This window comes from Notamacropus eugenii, chromosome 3, assembly GCF_028372415.1.
Source record: "Notamacropus eugenii isolate mMacEug1 chromosome 3, mMacEug1.pri_v2, whole genome shotgun sequence".
Classification (NCBI taxonomy): domain Eukaryota; kingdom Metazoa; phylum Chordata; class Mammalia; order Diprotodontia; family Macropodidae; genus Notamacropus; species Notamacropus eugenii.
The window spans coordinates 296,753,133-296,773,049 of NC_092874.1; the positions used below are offsets into that span (position 1 = coordinate 296,753,133).

A 19,917-nucleotide genomic window follows, 5' to 3' on the forward strand; every position below is an offset into this window, starting at 1 on the left:
AGCTGTCAGAGGACCATGAGAACTGTCTTCAGGTGGCACAGGAGATGGAACTCTGCACCTGGAAGCAGGAAGATCCAAGTTCAAATTCTCCCTCAGATACTTACCAGCTGTGTGACCCTGGACAAGTCATTTCACCTCTGTGCCTACATTTCCTCATCTGCAAAATGGGTCTAGAAATGGTGCCTACCTCACAGGGTTGTTGTGTGGATCAAAGGAGATATTTGTAAAGTGCTCGGCACAGTGGCTGGCACGCAGTAGCCACTCTCTAATGCTACTATTTGAAAAGTGATGTGGAAGGGGGATTAGCGTGTTCTGCTTGACCCAGGATGAAAGAACGAGGAATAGTGGGTGGAAGATGCCCAAAGATAGATTTCAGCCTGATTTCAGGACAAATTTCCCAACAACTTGAGCTGTCTGAAAGTGGAAGAGGACGGCTGGCAGTTTGTGACGTGTTTAACCCTTGCTGGAGGCTGTCAAAGGCATGCTGGTGACCCCTTGTTGAGAAGGCTGTAGAGTATATTCTTTCTTTTTTTTTTTTTTTTTTTTTTAATTTTTTAATTTTTTTAATGTTTAACAATCACTGCCATACAATTGCGATTTTATCCCTCCCCACCCACCCCCCACTACCTCCCTCCCTCCCCACGACTGCATACAATTCTGTATAGATTCTACATATACTTTCCTATTGAGTATATTTTCACTATAGTCATGCTATGTAGTCAGACTAAGATAAATGAAAGAATCCGTATAACAAATCAGAACATGATACACAAACAGATACACATACACAAACATGATCTGCTACTTTATGTGAGTGACTTCCATATTTCTCTCTCTGAGTGTGAAAGGCATTTTGCCTTGAGGTCCACCATTGGGATTTTTTTTTTTTTCAGAAGTTCTTGTGTTATTACAAAAATCTAAGTCTACCAGAAAAAACTCTCACACACTGTGGTTGTTGCTGTGCATAAAGTTCTCCTGGTTCTGCTCCTTTCACTCAGCATCAGGTCATATAAGTCCTTCCAGGCCTCTCTGAAGTCTTCTTGTTCATCATTTCTTATAGCACAATAGTACTCCATTACATTCATATACCATAATTTATTCAGCCATTCCCCAATTGATGGACATCCCCTTGACTTCCAGTTTTTGGCAACTACATAGAGTGCTGCTATAAATATTTTTGTACATGTGGGACCCTTTCCCATTTTTATGATCTCTTGGGGATATAGTCCTAGTAGCGATATTGCTGGGTCAAAGGGTATGCACATTTTTGTAGCCCTTTGGGCATAGTTCCAAATTGCTCTCCAGAATGGTTGGATGCGCTCACAGCTCCACCAACAATGAATTAGTGTTCCAACTCTCCCACATCCTCTCCAGCATTTATCATTTTCTTGTTCTGTCATGTTTGCCAATCTTATAGGTGTGATGTGGTACCTCAGAGTTGTTTTGATTTGCATCTCTCTAACCAATAGTGATTTAGAGCATTTTTTCATATGATTATAGATAGCTTTAATTTCTTCCTCTGAAAATTGCCTGTTCATATCCTTTGACCATTTATCAATTGGGGAATGACTTGTATGATTATACATTTGGGTCAGTTCTCTATATATTCTAGAAATGAGGCCTTTATCCCTATTCTTTCTTTACACCTGAGTTGAAGTGAATAGCAATGCTCAGATAAAGTGTCTGCTGGGTGGCAGGCCTTGTGCTAGCTATGGGGGAGACCAAGGCAGACACAAAGCTCTTTTCCTTAGAAAGCTGTCCTGCTCCTGAAAGATGGAGCAGGCACACAGAGGAATGTCTGTCTGGATAGGTGTGTGTTTATGTATGGATATGCAGACACACACAAGGAAGTATAAAACATCAATTTGGGCGCACTGAGGGAGGATTAAGACCAGGAGAGGCCTTGGGTGAGCTTTAAAGGAGCAGGCAGAAATGAGAAAGCCTCCTCTGGTTCCCTTACCCAGCTTTGCTTCTCCCAGCCCAGGCCTGGGCTTAGCTCCCTCTCGATGCCCAGGACAATCCCTCCCAGGCCTCACTCAGCAGCAAGGAAGCCGCCCTTTAACCAGGGAGTTTCTACCAGAATACCACCTTCTTTTCCCCACTACTCCAAGTTGGCCTCAAGAGCAACAGGTGGAGAAGGAGAAGCCACAGATCCCAGGGAAAATTTATATTTGCATAGGCATAAATTAGAATTTGTTGATTAAAAAATCAAAGTAAAGAATTAAACAGTAGCCTTTGTGATGGGGAAGAACTAAGACCCCATCTGTAGGTTCCTATGCAGGGCTGCTCAGACGCCAGCTTCCTGGTAAGCGAACAGAAGCAGAGGGAGCAAACTGGGTTGAGGGCCAGCTAGGGTCAGCCTGCCACTGTCTGCTGGTGACCCCCAAAGCCTGCAGATGAGTGAGTGCCCCTGCTTGCTTCAGGGACCAGTGGCCAGCCCTGTGGTGTGAAGGCCTGCCTTCCCTCCTACAGTAAAAGGCAGGAAGGATGGCAATGTCACTGTGAGGATCCGTGCCTGACAGCCTGCCCCCCACCCCAAGCTGGAGCTGGAGTGAATATCACCCTGGGCCCCAGGGGGAGGAAGCCGGAAATGAAGCCCGTAGCTTTTCTGTCTGATAACAAAGAACAAAGAGATCTATGTATAAATATAAATATCTATCTATATACATAATACAATGGGCCCGCAGGGCCAAAGAATTTGCCCTTCCCCTCCCATCCCAGCCTTAACTCCAAAAAACTAACCCCAACTCTATCCCAATAAACTTAACACCAGGGAATTGTGGCCAGTCCCAGATACTTCAGATTTCAAAGACTGCCCCCATCATGCCCCATGGTAAAGAGAACTATGCATGCTACCATGGACGGGAGCTTTAGCCACCTGCTGGGGCATGCCCAAGACAGACTGTCTACCAGTCTGCCCTTTGGAACTGCCCAAGTTGTCATGCCCTCAATAAACCAAGTTCTTTGACCTAGACTCTTGGGCAAGGTAAGCTAAGGTGGCCTAAGCTGTGGTTCTGAGTGCTGCTGAGCATAATAAGGCCCTCATGATGTCTTGACTCACACCTTCAAGATATCATACATAGCTGTGTATACACCTCCTGAGGGCAGGCAGGGCCTGGTAGGGAGCTGGGCCACCTGACCCTCAAGAGGATGGGGAGTGAAACAAATAGCTGAGCTGGTGATCTCCTCTCCATCAGAGAGGGCAGGGTGGGGCCAAACTGCTCCATGGTGGTAGGCTCCCACCTTGTATCTCTCCCAGAAGCCACAGTGGCCATAAGGGATGAAGTGTGGGAGAGGGCGAGAAAGTGGGATGAAGTGCTTGCTGGGGGAGGGGAGGGGCTGAAGGGGGAAAGAGGGGAAAGGCCCTGGGGGGGAGAGGCTAATTGGCAGGCTTCCCATGGACCCGGAAGCGGTAAATGCAGGTGTACTCAGGGTGACCCCAGTTGCTTAAGATCCGAAGTTCGACCACCTGGTATGGGGCTGTGTCATTGCCCTGTGGGAAGAGGAGACTGGGGTCAGGAAGGCTCGTGATCCCTTGGTGGACATCCTGACCCCAGAGCCCGTCCCCCCCAGGCCTTCTTCAGTGGCTGAATGTTATCCCTCAGGTTGCTATCAGAACCATGGGGTCCTGGCTCAAACTGCAGCTCCTAGCAAAGCCACAGCATCCCCATGGCTGGTGATCTAGCCTTCAAGAGCACCAGCCTCCCTGGGACACTGTGGGGCCAGCCCTCCATACCTGAAAGTGGAAGGTCTGAATGGACTCCCCAGCATTATCATAGGTAAAGTGCCCGAGGGCCACCCCTTCCGACTGTGAATCTTCATTTAGCCCCTACAGAGAAGGAAAAGCAAAGGGAAGGGATGGATGGATGGATGGATGGATGGGAGGGGGTTAGAGGAAAGGTCATGCTGTTAGGACATGAATCCAGATCTATCCAGGGAGGCAAAGGAAGGGGAGGTTGTGGAGGAGGAGGTGGAAGAGGAGGAGGAAGGGGGTGTAGGGGGGGATACATTGGGGAGAGTAAAGGGGAGAAAGGAAAAGCCACCATGATGTTTCCTTCTTTGGTCCCCTCACCTTCCAGCATCTCTCACTAACTCAGTAGACAGATCCTTTTCCCTCCAAGCCCCTGGCCTCCTTCTCTGCCTCTTCCCCTAAGCTGCTGAATGGCTTGGGACACACAATTTAATTGTAGGTGCCTCAGTTTCTTCATCTATCAGGATTTAGGTCCTGAAGCATCCTGTTCCCCTACACGTTTCTTCTTCTCCTCTGGCTCCACTTTTTTCACCCACATCCTCCTTATGAGGACATTCCAACTCTGCCCTAAGGAGGTGACTGTAGGGAATGGTGCTCATCATCCCCACTCAGCTCCCCCATGGGACACCTGGCCATGGAGGCACCCATGTATAAAGGAGTTGTATAAAAGGACCCTGAGACAGCATTGAAATCTTGACTGCTGTCAGCTGTCCTCTTCTGGCTTCTCTCTAAGAAGAGGGGGAGCAGGGAAAGGGCTGGTTGTGGAGTCCAGAGACCAGCCTCAATATCCCAGCTGTAAAATGGGCACATCCTTCCATTCCTCACCTCACAATGCTGCTGTTAAGAAATGGCTGTCAGGCATACTGGAATGGAGAGCTGCAAGGCTCAGATACTCACCAAGATGACAAAATCCTTGGGGGCGCTAGGGATGTTGCTGATGGGAGACAGGGCTTTGGGTACATGCTCCAAGGTGACAGCAGTGAGGTGGATGCGGGCAGATAATCGAACCACAGCAAAGCCCTGGGGGCCCCGGAATGCCCAGCAGTTGCCAGGGTAAACATCTGGCTGTGGGCAGAAGACAAGTCAGGTGACAAGTCAGGTGGGCAGCCAATGGAATAGATTTCCATTGTGTAATCCTCCCACCTTGAGAGCCCAGCCCCCACAGAAGGTGGGAGATGGCAGAGAGCCAAGCTGGGGGCCCTTTGTTCTGTCATACCTGGAGGATGGCTCTTGGGGACTGGAAATAGTACCACAAGGGGATGCCAAACAGACTGAGAAGGGCCGTCTTGGTATCATAGGTCTCTGAGCAGCGGCTACTGATGATGCTGGCCCCTGAAAGAACAAGAGGGAGAGAAGTGAGGTGGGGGCAGCTGAGGGCTGGCAGGACACAGAGGTAGTCCTGAAGATGAGGGGTCACTGCCAGGGCATCAGCCCTTCAACTGCCCCGTCCCATAAGGGGCATCATGAGTTTTTAATTCCTGCTGTCCCTTAATGGGCAACCATCATGTCCCCAGCCCTCTGGCTTTCTACAGGCTACCTACCTGAGGACTCCAGGGCATAATCCACTAGCCCAATGCGGTCTTCACTGTATCTCTTCAGGGCCTCATTCACAATCTGGTGCACATCCTAAAAGACAGGCATGGATGGACTCATGGGCCTAGCTGCCTGCAGAACTGGCCCAGCCCTTTCACCAGAGGGCCACGTGTGCTACCTGCTCTGCCAGGGCTTCCCCTTCCTTCCCTGGAGGCTCCTCTCAGGGCAAACCCATGACCTCCGACAGGCAGACAGGGAATGGGGCAGGCCTCACCTCCTCTGTGACCCCAGTCACTCCTTCCTTGTGAAGGGTCAGCCTCAGGCTGGCAGCAGCTTCACTGGCAGATTTGACCTGCCCTTCTGCCACCTGAGTGAGGATTCTGTGCTCCAGGTCCCGAAGTTGGGCCTGTACCTCCTCCAGCTGAAGAAGCCCAGCCTTAGCGCCCTTGTCTCGAAGAAGGTACTGACTGATCCAGGCTGGGAACTGAGACTCCACCTAGAAACCACCAGAGACCATCCACAAAACAGTAGAGGTAAGGAAGAAAGAGGGCTGGGACAGGGGACCTGGGGAGGGGGTGTCTAGAAAGACTCTGAGAGCTCAGAGCCTATGCATGTCTTCCTGGTGCCAGGGAAGGGACGGTTGTGAACCAAGTGACTGGCATTTTTCCACTGCTTTCAGGTCTACCAAAAAAGATCTCATTGGACCCCAGTGGACACCTTAGAGGGTTGGGTCTCCCTGGGCAGATGCTCAGGCAGCCCACCTTGGAGAGAGGGGCACATGTGGTCTAAGTGGTGGACTGGAGGACTCACATCACTGCGCAGGGCTGCCATCTTCTGTGGCCAAAGGTCTACTTCCTCTGCCGCTGCAGCCTGTCTCTGGCTCAGGGCTGCCAGTTCCTGTCTCAGGCCAGCCAGCTGGGCCTCCAGTGGACCCATAGCCTTTAATATGTTTTCCTGGAGGGCTTCTTGGGCCAAACTAGACAGTGACAAAAGGAAAAGGGAAGGGCAGCCACTGGCTAGTGACACAGGATAGAGTCAAGCAGAACCACTATCAAAGGGAAAGAACAGAACCAGAGATCTGGGTGCAAGTCTTCCCTGACATTTACTCCCTGTGTGACCCTGGGCAAGTCATTTCCCTCCCAGGCCTCAGGACCCTCATCTGCTCTCTGAGGTCCTTACCAGCTGGGATTAATCCTATGGACATGCTAACCCAAGTATTCTGGCTCTACTGACACCCCCCCAGAGAATCTCAGTGGTGCTTTCTCTGGTCTAGTTTTCTAGCCTTCCTTCCCTCCTCTTCTCTTTGCCAGTTAGTTTGGGGCCTTACCTCTGCCATTCAGATTTTAGCTGGAGCACCCAGCTTTCCAGCTCCTGTAAGGAAGATGATGGCACAATGAGACTGATGAAAACACCAAACCACACTCTGGGGACTCATTGTCTCCTCTGGGTGGACCCTCTGTCTGCTAAGGAGGATCTGAGTCTCTGCAAACTGTTGGGCTCCAGAAATCTTGACCTTGAGTTTGGGCTAGACCTTTCAAAGACTGGACTCCTCTCTTATCATCCCACCAAGAGGAGGCATCTGACAGAGACCCCAACTCAGCTGAGATTAGGCATGAACCACTTTCCCTAGAGTGGTGAGGTCACTTCTCAGTCCCTGAAAAGAGTTTCAAACTCAGCTGTTGAGTTACAGTCTTCTCATTGACAATCTTATCCCTCCCTAGTCTTCATGCATGGATGTGCTCAGTACAGGAAAGGGGTTCCAGAAAGGAGCTACAGGAGGAGGCTTAGGTTGCTTTAGATCAGTAAGCTCTCTGCTTATCCTTCGGACAAGGGGATCCAGAGTCCTCAGACAGGAGCTCTCAGGGACAATGAGTCAATCGAATATGCTCCCATACAAGTATGGAATCTGGCCAGAAACCTGTAAGCAAGTGTTAGGTCTACTGACAGCAGCACCAACATTTCCAGCTACAAGTGACCTCCCCCAAGACGTCTCTGCCCCCTCTCCCCCGCCCCGCCCCCCTTCATCCCCCCCCCCCCCCGCCCTCCATCCCCTGTGTCTCTGCCTCCAGAAGCGTCAGAGCTTCTGGATTACCTGGGATGCCTGAGAAATCTTCTTTAGAACATTATCCAAATCTTGCTGATGTTCTGCCCTGAGGGTGGTGAGTGCTTCCTGGAGACCACAAAAAAGGAGACAGGCGTTCAACAAGACCCAGAGAACTTGGCAGGTCCTGCCAAGCCCAGAGTGCTGCCTCACCTCAAGACCTCTATGCCTTCCACTAGCTGGGCTTGCCGACCTGGTCTTCTTAGCAGAGCGTTCTCCTCACCTGGATGTGGGCAGTGGTGTCCCTACAGAAGTCCTTCTTCAGGGTGGGTTCCCATCGGCTCAACAGGCCCTCCAGGAGAGTTGAAATATCCTCGTGGCTCAGGCTTTTTCCACCTCCATTCCCACTGGCCCCCTGCAGCTCCAGCAACTCCAGCCTGATGGCCTCCTTCTGCCAACGTGCAGAGTATTCAGAAGCCAGAGTTTCCAGCCGCCTTTCTAGGGCATGAACCTTGGACAGGACATGCTGTTCAGCCTTGGGAACAAGGAGGAAAACACACAAAGATGAAAAGTCTCTTAGGAGGAGGAACAAGGAGCACTGGGCATTTGTTAAGCACCACTGTGTGCCCGAGGTGGGGCTGAGTGCTGAGAACACAAGGACCAAGAAGGAAACCTTTCTTGTGTACGAAGAACTTCCATTTGAATGGAGGAGACAAGGACATTAAAAGCCACCAGGTCGTTTAACTGCTGTCGGCAGATTTCTTCATTTCACACTTACGCTATTTACAAAAACGTAAGCATTGTTGGTCTCCGCCTGAGAATGGAAGTTCCTGGTCAATGGGAATGGTTTCATTTTGGGTACCTGTGTCCCCTAGGCCGGGACCCGGCACTGAGGAAGTGCTTAATAAATACATGTGGGTTGACAGGCTGACTGGAAGAAAGAGCACCAGAATGAATTCTCAGCATGGGGGCAGCCATTTGGGTAGGGTCACCGAGTGTGAAAGGAGTACAGAAGACCAATGAGGCTAAGGCTGGAAAGACAGGGTGGGGCTGTTTTCCTCTGGGGGGCAAAGGGGAGGCCCTGCCATTGACTGAGGAGGGAAGTCACTTGGTCTGCTCTGTTCTTAAGGAAAGTTCCTTTGAGAGCAGAGTGCAGAACAGACTGGAGGCAGGGAGGCCACTCAGGACACTGCGGCAGTGAGCCAGGAGAGTGATGAGGGAGGGCCAGGGTCACCAGGGTCGAAATGGCAAAGAAGCTGAGAGAGCTCAGGGCAAAAAGCCAGGTCAGAGACCTCCCCAAGAGGTACAAAGGAGGCTAAGCATGCAGAAGGTCCCCTCCCCACCAACCACACAGCACAGGGGCAGAACCAAGAGAACAGAGGGAGGGTGGGCATTTTTGATGAGCCCAGCCCACCTCCTCTCTAACCATCTAGATAATGTGCCAGACCACATTCTCATGAGGAAAGCCAAGAAAACATCCCTGTGCGTCATTTCTCCAGCCCAGGGAAGCTTAAGAAATAAGAGAGCTGTGGACACTGAGGTGGGGGCTGGCCAGGAGCCCAACATAATGGCAGCCAGGACAGTGGGAAGCATTTCATTGCCCAAGGATGGTAAAAGGGCTAGAACTGAATCCCTGAGCAGGAGCAGATCCCAGGCTATCCTGGGAGCATGAAGGGGGCCAAATGACTCTTCTAGGCTACAGACGTAGGGCTGAGAGGAGCAGTTATGAGTGAGCGAGGCCCTAGCTGAGCACTGATCAAGAAAGGGGTTCTGCAAAGAGGTTCTGGACCTGAGCCCCAGAGCACAGCTGGGGGCTCAATGTTCACTTTTAGTCCTGCAGTGGGATACCTCGGGTAGGAGACCCAGACGCAAGAAGAGTCAATAAGTTCGGTCCCTCTGAACCTGCAGAACCTCAAAGTGTGCTAACAATGACTGAGTCCAATAACATTCTACAGAAACTCCAGCACCCGCAAGCCAGAAGACCTAAACCTGAGTCAGGAACTTGCACAACTCAGACAAGAATAGCAGTGAACAGATATCACCACTATGGAAGCACTGAAAGTTTGCGGACTGAACTAAGAAAGCCCAGAGGTGAGCTGAGCCCAATGCCAACATCAAGTTCATAGTCAAGAAATAGGCTGGAAGAATGAGTAAACAAAACTGAACCTGACCACAAAGGGCTACTATGGCTCAAGACAGAAAGACAGAAGAAGGCAATGACTTGAAGATATCTTTAAGCAAATCCTCCAAGAAAAAGGGTAGATTGGATAAGAGTTGAACAAGAATTCCTAGAAGAGTTAAAGAATGAGATAAAAATGAACAAAAAGTGATTTTAAGAGTGGAAGAGGAAAAATTTTTAAAAAGCGGTACAAGAAAGATATGAGAAAAGAATGAATAATTAGTAAAAGAGGCACAAAAATACTGAATTCCTTAAAAATTAGAACTGAGCAAATAGAAGCTAATAACTCTAGGAGACAACAACAAAAAATAAAATCAATTCAAGAGAAAATGTATAGGATCTCATACAAAACTCCAATGACCTAGAAATGGATTGAGGAGAGAGAATTGGAGAGTCATTTGTCTATCCAAAAGCCAGGAACAAAAAAGGAGCTCAACATAATATTTTAAGATATTACAAAGGAAAATGCCCAGATGTGTTAGAATCAGAGGGCAAAGTAGAACTTGAAACCACAAATCATTTCCTGAAAGAAACCCCTACATGAAAACTCCCAGCAACTGTTCTAAATCCAGAACTGCCAGGTCAAGGAGAAAATTCTGCAAATAGCCAGAGAGAAATAATCCAGTACTGTCAGGACACATGAGATTTAGAAGCTTCCACATTAAAGGAGTACAGGGCTTGGGATATCATATTCTGGAGTGGAAAAGATCTAGGATTAGAGCCCACAATAAGATTAAACTACCCAGCAAAACTGTGTATCGTCCTACAGGGGAATAAGGACCCTTCCTGAAATAGAGAACTTTCAAGCATTCCTGATGAAAAGACCAGAACAGAATAGAAAATTTGACATTCAAACACAGAACTCAGGAGAAGAATAATAAGGTGAACATGAGTGAGAAATCACAAGTCACTAAAAAAGGGCAAATTGTTTAGATCCCTTGTGTGGCAAGATGATACATGTAACCACTTCAGAATTTTATGATCACCACGGGTCCTAGAAGCAGTCTAAATAGATAGCGACCTGAATGACTGTATTATGTTGTGAGGATCTCAAAAGAATGGAAGGGTGGAGAAGAGAAATGCACTGGAAGGTTGTGGGGAAGGAGAGAAAGAATGGGGAAAGTTATCTCATAAATGGGGTGCACTAGAAAGAGTTTATACAATGGGAGGGACAGAAGAGGGGAACAGGCAACACGAACCTTATTCTCATCTGAACTGGTTGAAAGAGGGAAGAATACACATACACACACAATGAGATGGAGAGATTCATTTTACGCAAGGAGAAGTAGGAGGAAAAGCGTCTAAGAGAAAGGTGAGGGGGAGGGAAGAATGACGGGATAGATTAAGGGAGGCAAAGGTCAGAAACAAAAGACTACTGAAGAAGGGACAGAGTAAAAAACAAAAGGATGAGTGTAAAAGAATAGCATGGAAAAAAATATACATTTAATGAACACAACTGTGAATGGGAATGGGATGAACTCACTCATAAAATGGAAGAATACAGTTGAATGGATTAGAAACCAGAATCCAACAATATGTTATTTACAAGAAATATGCTTGAAACAGAAAGATACACAAATAGAGGAGTTGGAGAAAAAGAATGGATCTTACAGAATGGATCCTAAAGAATGGATGAGTCAAAGAACAAATCATAGAAATGGTTAACAATTTCATGGTGACAATGACATAACTAAATTTTGGGGATGCAGTCAATGCAGGACTTAGAGGGAAATGTATATTTTCAAATGCTTACATCAATCAAAGAGACAAAGAAACAGATTAAAGAATTAGACATGCAACTAAAATATTTAGAAAACCAACAGATTAATCCCTTCCCAATTAAACACCAAAATTAAAATCTTGAATCGATAGAAAGATGAACGAAATTGAAAGAACAAAACCCCAATGAACTAATAAATAAAACTATAAGCTTTGAGAAAAACAATTAAATAGATAAATCCTTGGCTAATTTAATTTTTACAAAAGAAAACCAAATTATTACATCAGAAAATGAAAACAGTGAATTTACAATCTATGAAGAGAAAATAAAAGTAATTACTAGGAGCTTTGTTGCCCAACTACATGCCAATAATAAAAATGAAAATCTAAATGAAATGAATTTTACAAATGTAAATAGTCCTGTTTAACAGAGCCCTTAAATAACCCCATCTTAGAAAAAGGAACGAAACAAGCTATAAATGATCTCTCTAAGAAAAAACCCCAGGACTAAATCAAATTTTTCCAAATGATTAAAAAGTAATCAATTCCAACACTAAATAAACGATTTGAAAAACAGGTAAAGATAGAATCTTATCAAATTCTTTCTATGACAAAAATATAATCTTGATACCCAAACCAAGGAGAGTCACGTCTCCCCAAGAGAGGGAACTATAGATCAATTTCATTAATGAATATTGATGAAAAATATTAAATGCTAAGAAAGGAGATTACAGGAATATATCACAAAGATATATTGTGACACTGTGACCAAGCTGGATTGATACCAAGAAGTTGGGCCTGGGTCAATTATTAGGAAAACTATAAATGTAACTGATTATATCAATAACATAAACAACAAATTTATATGATTTCAACAGGTGCAGACAAAGCTTTTGACAAAATGCCTCATCCCTGTTGAAAAACACTAGAAAGCACAGGAATAAATGGAGTCTTCTTTAAAATAAGTATTATCTAACTCAAACCAAGAGCAAGCATGATATGTAATGGGGATAAGCCTTCCCAGTAAGATCACGGTAAAGGAAGAAAGTCCATTGCCAACCATTGCTATTCAGTGTTGTACCAGTTACAGCAACTGCTAGATATAGCAATAAGGCAGAAAAGAAACTGAAGGGAAAAAACTGCAATGAGGAACCAAAACTATCTCTTTTGGTAGATGATACAATGGTTTACCAAGAGAACCCTAGAGAGTCATCTAAAAAACCAGTTTAAAACAAAACCAGTTCAAACAATTACTTAAAGAAAGTTGGAAGCCCATCAAAACCATCAGCATTTCTATACATTAATCAAGAAAATCCAGCAGGAAGAGATAGAAAGAGAAATTCCATTGAAAATAACTGTATACAATTGTATACTGTATACAACCTGAGAGTTTGCCTGCCAAGACACACACAGGAACTATATGAACACAATTACAAAACATTCTTCATACGTAGAGATCTCAACAGTTGGAGATGTACTCACTCCTCGTGGGTAGGTCAAGCCAGTAGCATAAAAATGATAAAACTACCTAAATTAACTTATTCAGTGCCATACCAACTGAACCACTAAGAAAGTTCTTTGGTAGCAAAGAACTCATTGACAGAGGAGTGGCTTATGGATACAAGGAAATATGACTATGCTGTACGAAGCCACAACTCTGCTTAATTAGAAGACTTACATGAACTGGGGAAAAGTGGAATAAATGAATGAGGAGAACAAGAAAACAAGCACCACAGACAACCATGGAAATGGAAAGAACAGAGATGACACATGAGGATCTTCTTCCCTTCCCGTCCTGGCTAGGGTGGGAAATACTGGCAGGGAACCTGCATCTAATGCTGGGCTCGCCTGCTGTGTTCTGCTGAACTTTTCTTCCCCTTTTTGGTTTATTCTTTTGCTTAAGGGCTGGCTCTGTGGGAGGGCAAAATGGGAAGGATACACTGAGCAAGGTGGGTCACATGAAAGCAAAAGCTAGAGACAAGTCTTCAAAGTCAGTGGGATGTGTGCGTGTGTGTGTGTGTGTGTGTGTGTGTGTGTGTGTGTGTGTGTGTAAAGATGTACCTAATTCAAAATGATTTTCACTAGTAGATCACACAAGCTTTGCAGGGTTTTTCCAAATTCCCTGCTTCTCTTTCTGAGAAGACACACTGGGAAAGGTAGGTTAAGTAAAAACCAATGATATCAAGAAAACTTTTGGAAACACACAACACGATGAGGAGACATGAAAATGGTTTTCAGACTTTGTGGACATGGACAGGGTTAGAGTTGCTTTGCTTGCCCTGGCAAGGTAGAAGTTGTGGCACATTTCAGAGGCAGGAACAGCTTCCTAACAAGGTGAGTCACTGAAAGGGGAAGGAGCTGACTCAAGAATTTGGGGGCCTCCACTCTCAGGACTGAGCTGAAGAGGGAGGCTGAGGGCCCTTCCTGATGTTTGCCGTTTCACGGGGCCACTGTTTGTATCCTTTAGTCACCACCCTCTTCTTCTCTTGCGCCAGTGGCCTATTTTCAGATCCAGTGTTGCCTTTGGTTTCTTTGCTTGCCAAGAGCCGCTCGTCTCTGAGGGAGGCAGCCTCTAGGATTGCTGGCCTTCTCACTGGAATGTGATGTTTTGGGGCAGCAGTCAAACATCCTTAGGAAACGATGCTATGAGTCAGTGTTCCTTTTGCCGTGCCTGAGTGGTTGACACATCTGAAGAGGAAGGACTGGAGCTGTTGGAGCTGTACGGTATGTTTTTTCCCCTTTTGTCCCCCTTTCTTCTAACTTGCTGGATTTTGACCTTTGTGGGGCCCAGTCACTGATCTGGTCCTTGATGCTGAAATGATTCGTGTAACCAGCATTTCTCATTCCGTGAAGATGGTCCTTTGGTTTCGTTGTGACATCTTTTGGTGCTGATCATGTATCCTGTGCCTGGGGACTTTCTTACTGACAAATAATAGTTGTGTCTTCTTCCCTTGCACGTTGTTTTGTGGACTTAGTACAAGGACAGCCAACAAACACTGATACACTCCCACTAAGTGTAACAGGCTATGCCGAGTGTTGGGGTCACAAGGACAAAATGATCTTCTCAGCTTCCTCCTGGACTTCCTTTGCCCTCTGTTGCCTTATGCTCATTTGGAATAGCAACTATGGGGTTTTTTAGTTGCCTTTAAAAATGTGATGAAATCTAATCCTTGAGGCTGATTTGCCTCCTCCAAATTCTTCTGCCTGTGAGTGATCATTCCACTGATTGTTTTCCCCCCCACATCTGAAAAAAAAACTCCTTGCAGCTGACATGAGAAGTCAGACAAATCAAATTCTGACACTGGCTGTGTCCAAAATCGTGGACCTCATTGTGCATCTGACATCCAGCACCTCATCTGTTGCTGTTTCTAGAGCCATGTCCTTTATCCCACCACTCCATGTCACCCCTCAGATTACACTGGAATAATGTCAACCACTTAGACTGTGGTTGGACTGTGTGAGGACTGAGGGAGACCAAGTACTCTTTGTCCTTCTCTGAGGTCCCCTGACCTCTGTCCACAACCAGAAGGTGGCTGCAGAAGGCAAAGGTTGTTTGGTCTTTTTATCTGCTTCCCAAGTCATCATGACTCCCCAAATCCAATCACCTGGTGGCCAAGCTTCTGGTGGGCAGACACCAGGATCTGCACACAGCCTTCAAGTCTTCCCAGCTTGATCAACTCTGATAGTCTGGGCTCTGCTACCAATTTCTGGAGACCCCCCCCCCTCCAGAATCACTTCACTGTGTGACAAGGTGTTAGGGAAGGCCTTTTGGGGGAGGCAACTATGATTTCAGTTGAAGGCAGCGGGGGAACGCGGGATGCTGAGTCTTGAGAGGTTGGCATTGAACTGCCCCAGGTCCCAAAGCTAGCAAGTGGCAAAGCTCAAACTTGAGCCCAGGTTTTCTGACCCTGGCTCCCCAGGGATCTGCATATCCAAGGTGAGAGAGTCTCCTAATGCTGCTTGTGAGTGGCCCTGGTGCAAAGATTGATGAGTTTGGAGATGGAAATCCATGGATAAATCGAGGTTACTAAATGAAGGCTTCATTATAGCCTGGATTTATATTCTCATCTCTTGCCCCACAGCACAGACCATTAAGAAGAGACTGTCACCACTGAGATGAATGACCTATCTTCTGCATGACACACACTTGGCACCCAAACAGCAAAGACAAAGAAATGGAAACTACTGGCTTGCCCCCGAACTGGGCAAGAGCTGAATAAATTATGGTGTAAGGATTGAATACAACCGTGCTCTAAGAAACAATGAAATAGGTGGTATTGAGAGAAACCTGAGAAGACTTTGTATGAACTGGTGCAGAGCAGAGTGAGAAGAACCACAAAGAAGCAACTTTGAAAGACTTTAGAACTCTGATCGATGCAGTGACCAAGTACTTTTCTGGAAAATGACCCAACTTCTGACGGAGAGATGGCCTCAGGAGGCAGAAGGAGACATAGATCTTTTAGACATGGCCAAAAAGGGACTGGTTTGCTTAACTCTGCACATTTGTTACAAGTGGTTTGCTTTTCATTTTTCTGAATGGGTGGGAGAGGGAGAAGGGAAATAAAACAGACTTTTGTTCATTACAAAATGGAAACAAAAGCAGCTTCCTCTGGCTAATCCTGCTTCCCCCTCCTCTGATGCCTCATAGTGCTGCAGAGCTGTTTCAAAGACAGCGCTAGGAGAGGACACCACCTGGAAGATCCTGCCAGGCCAGAACTGTCTTCAAAGATGGTATGGTAATAGTCTGTATGGCTGCCATAGAAGAAACAGCATAGCCAACTCCCTCTACTGCTTCACTCCCATCTGTCCTGGTAGATCTCCATTGTACCTAGTTGTTTCCTCATGACTCGGGGACTCCTTCAGGGCAGGGACTGTGGGCTTGTTTGTTTGGGTTTGAATTCTTTCTTTGAATTCCCATCCCTTAGCACAGTGCCTGACACACAGTAGGCCACACTTAAGAAATGGTAGTGGACTGAGTGATTCTGGGGTTGATTGGAACAGACTTGGTTGTGAGCAGACTGTCTGCCTGTCCTGCACAAAGTGTTCCTGGCACTCACCCAGGCACTCACCTGGAAATATGGGGTGGATTCTCCTGCTTCCCACACCTCCTCTCTCCTGTTGCTGCCCTTTGCTGCCCACCAGGACAGCATAGCAGGGTGGAATGTCTGTAGTCCATAGGGGTAAAAATACCAAGCACCTAGCACATGGGAGGAAAGGCTAATGAAGGCAGAGGCTGAGGCACCAGAAGGGAAACATGTCCAGGATGAGGACCTACACCTGGACTGTGTCTGGCAGTGTCACATCCACATGGGCTCAGACCCTGGCCCAAGGAAGGTGCATGCATTATGGGCCCCATGATCTGGAAGGCAAGACCCTTCAGGAAAGGCATCTCTCATGATCCTTTCAGGAGTCATTACACACTTTTGGATTATGAGAAAAATGAGGGACAAGAAGCAGCTGGGGAGAGGACATGGAGAAGTCCTGCCTCCTGGTCCCAAGCCTGGTCCACATACAGCCCTGTCTCTTCTGGAGGATCAGAGTGCTTTCAGGAGATGCCAGCTGAATAGAGGTCCTGGTAACTGACAGCTTGTGGTGTCACCATTCCCAAGCTGGGCTTCATCTCATAGTAGGGGGTAAGTGATGTCATGGTTCCTGAACAGAGTACAGCTCTTTTGGGACCATCCAGGGAGGACCACCCTGTCCATTCTCCCCAGTGAGAAGGGGCAAAGGCCTCCAGAGCTGGCATTGGCTGTGTCCTGCCCAGCTAACCCATTCATTGTGGACTCAGCTCTTCTACCAGTTCCCCCACCCTCAAGTGCCTTGACAGTGACCACTGAGGGGGCAGATCAAACACCCATGTAAAGCCAGCACTGTCATAGTAGGCATGCAGCATGAGTCTGGGAGGCCTGCATACAGAAGATGCACAAGAAAGGCTTGTGGGATTGGATCAAGAGGAGGAGACACAGGCCGTCTATCCCATTTCAGGCACAAGAACTTTCCCATACAAGGCCTGGGTCCCTTTTCCCCTAAAGGCTAAAGGCTCCCCTTCAAAGCTCTGTCTTCCAGACTTGCGTTCAGCAGCCCTGCCCCCAAGCCCTTGTCTGTCTGGGCTGGCAGGGTGCCCTGGGGACTCAGCAAGGCTCACCGTAAGCCAGCGAAGCCAGAAGCAACAGCATCAAGAGAAGCAGAAACAACTTCTTCAGAGTTGAAAAGCTCCTGGATTTCATGGGGATGAAGGAGGAGACATTAGTGCCTGGTCTTCCCCACCAGATTCCTGTGCGACCCTCCCTGAGCTGCTGAGGAAACCAACAAAGGGTGTGCCCCCACCCTGGGACAGCTACGATGGGGAGCTCTGGGCTTTTATGGACAGCCCTCGAGGTCAAGTGGAAGGAGAAAATTTGACCTTGGTCAAATGTGTGAATGTTGTTATGAAAGGTGACAGGGCTGGTGGAAGGCATCTCCCTCCCAGGGCTCTCAGGAATGTGCTTATATGCTAGTGAATTGGGCAGGCTTCTTTTGGCTAAATCATTTCAGTGCTTGTCAAATTGGGACTTGGAAGGAGTAAGCCCTGACAAGGTTGGCTAGTCTCCCTGGGCCTAGCCTGTGGCCCCAAGAATCCAGAGCTAGATAGGGAACCTGCAGCCTGGAGATCACATGTGGCACTTGAGGTCCTCAAGGGTGGCCCTTTGACTGAATCTAGACTTCCAAGAACAAATCTCCTTAAGAAAAGGATTTGTTCTGTAAAACTTGGCCTCAGTCCAAAGGTTGCACCCCAGGACCTAGAAGGCTACATGTGGCCTGGAGAGCGCAGGTTCCCTACCCCTGCTCTAGAGGCTCCTGGACACAGCCCTGGAGGCTGCCTGGAAACCTGGACATGACCCCCCACAGAGAAACTGTAAGGATGGCCTGGCTACCCGAAGGACTGGGAAGAGACTACAACCCCTGGGAGCTCAGGACTTTCCAACTGGCCAAGGTGAAGCCACCAGAGTCAGTGGAGATGAGAGGCAGGAACTACTGAGGGGACAGCTCCTCCAAGATACTCAGGAATAGAGCAGCACCTGTGCTCATGGGGATTGGCATGTGCTGGGGAAGGGTTAACAAGCAGTTCTGAAGGGGGTGAAGGCACACACAACTTGTCCCATCTTCTTCTTCAGTCTAGATACCCAGAGGAGCCCTGACTGGTAGCTGACACTCAGGAGCAGGTTCAAGCTGGTTCCAGCTGATTCCAGCACACCCCTGACCCTGACCTGACCTTCTGTCATAAGATTCATGGCACAAAAGTCTCAAAAGCTGAACTGAGCTCAAGCGTGGTGAAGCTTTTTCAAGCATGGGTTCTTTGGTTCTGGCAGAGCCCAGGGAGGCCTCACTGACCTGGTTAAGACAAAGACGTCCAGCAGGGAGGCAGCTGTGGTCAGGCGGTAGCAGGTAGTGCCCAGCCACCAGTAGAACAGGCCAAAGAGCCAACCTGTAAAAGTCCCAGCAGAGGGGTTCAAAGGCTTCGCCCTCCTATCCCAGAGTTAGCTTGCTCCCAGCCTGCCCACTCTGCAGCTGCTCCTTGAATCTCCCAAGGCTTTCTAGCTGTGCCTGGGGATCCTGCCATAAAAGCCTGTCTCCACACACTGTCCTAGGGTTAGCACCCAGGCCTGGTGTGCCCCAGCATAGGAATGAGGAAGCTCTTATGGGCCCACAGCAGGGACTGCCCTGGGCAGTGTGCCCACCCACTCCCAGAACCCACCTGGAAAAGTGATGGCCACCCACAAGAAAGCGCCAACTTGGGAGGCAGCATTCCTTAATGAGGATGCTGAGCCAGGCTGGTCCATAAGTGTGTGCCCTGCAGGAAAGTGAAGACATGAGGAGCCACCCAGAAGGAGACACAAGTGGGCCTCAGGCATCCCCATTACCATGCTGAGGCTTGGGCCCTCCCAACCTCCAAACCCCCACCTGGAGCCAGACTGCAGAGTTCTCTATCCTTTTATCTGAAATCTATGTTCTCCCCATCCCCCCTGGATGGGGCACCCTTCAAAGTACACGGGGCAGCGTCCAGGGGATGGAGTTCCAGTAGGCAGGAAGTGCTGCCTACCTGCAGAGTCATCCTCCGAGGAGTATCCTGAGGAAGATCCATAGATATCATAGGTGACTTTGCCCTCATTCAGTCCATTGATCTTACTCTTCTCAGCACCTCCCAGGCCTCTCCTCCTCCTCACCAAGTCCCCACCTGCACAGAGCATGGAGGTGCCTGATAAGCAGGGAGCTTCAGGCTTCCAGCAACAGCAGCTGCCAGAGGTGGAACACCTGGCAGAACTTTTCAGAATTCAGACTTCCCACCCCTTTGGGGGTCTGAACCCAGAAGCCCCCCCCATGTGGTTTAGGGCAGGAATGGAGTTCTGCACAAGGGCAAAATCCGGCCCCCTTCCTATTTCTGTATGAGGTAAGAACACTTTTTATGTTTTTAAGTGTAATGGAACTTTACTGAAACATGTAAAGATGATTTTTAGCTCATTGGCTGCACAAAACCAGGTGGCCTTCTGCCTTAGGAGGCATGGTTATTGTCACCCAGATCTGGAAAAGTGCCATCTATGGGACTGAGGGGCTTCAGGAGAATGGAAGGATCTCCCACCTGGGAGGATCCAGGGAGATGAGCCAACCTGGAGGAGTAAGGTAACTCCCAACAGACACTAGCCTCCTTAGGAATCT

The 19,917-nt window shown here is 47.9% G+C and overlaps 1 protein-coding gene across 1 annotated transcript; it reads right to left on the reverse strand.

The window, feature by feature from the left end:
- Nucleotides 1-4,636: 4,636 nt before the first annotated feature.
- Nucleotides 4,637-19,451, reverse strand: LOC140532067 (SUN domain-containing protein 2-like). The gene is made up of 13 exons (XM_072650615.1): nucleotides 19,304-19,451; nucleotides 18,959-19,054; nucleotides 18,595-18,688; nucleotides 17,033-17,129; nucleotides 16,293-16,388; nucleotides 7,609-7,860; nucleotides 7,377-7,454; nucleotides 6,612-6,655; nucleotides 6,095-6,260; nucleotides 5,559-5,780; nucleotides 5,293-5,377; nucleotides 4,968-5,083; nucleotides 4,637-4,816 (listed from the first exon to the last, which is right to left on the reverse strand). The coding sequence occupies exons 1-13, from the start codon at nucleotides 19,449-19,451 to the stop codon at nucleotides 4,637-4,639; spliced, it is 1,674 nt and encodes a 557-aa protein (XP_072506716.1).
- Between the last annotated feature and the right edge of the window lie 466 nt (nucleotides 19,452-19,917).

Excerpts from the sequence above, each read along its gene's own strand:
- LOC140532067 (XM_072650615.1), bottom strand. The coding sequence starts at position 19,451 with ATGCTCTGTGCAGGTGGGGACTTGGTGAGGAGGAGGAGAGGCCTGGGA. Across the intron at positions 5,781-6,094 it reads TGGCAGCCCTGCGCAGTGAT|GTGGAGTCTCAGTTCCCAGC; the intron begins GTGAGTCCTCCA and ends GGTGGTTTCTAG. Across the intron at positions 4,817-4,967 it reads CCCCAAGAGCCATCCTCCAG|CCAGATGTTTACCCTGGCAA; the intron begins GTATGACAGAAC and ends TTCTGCCCACAG.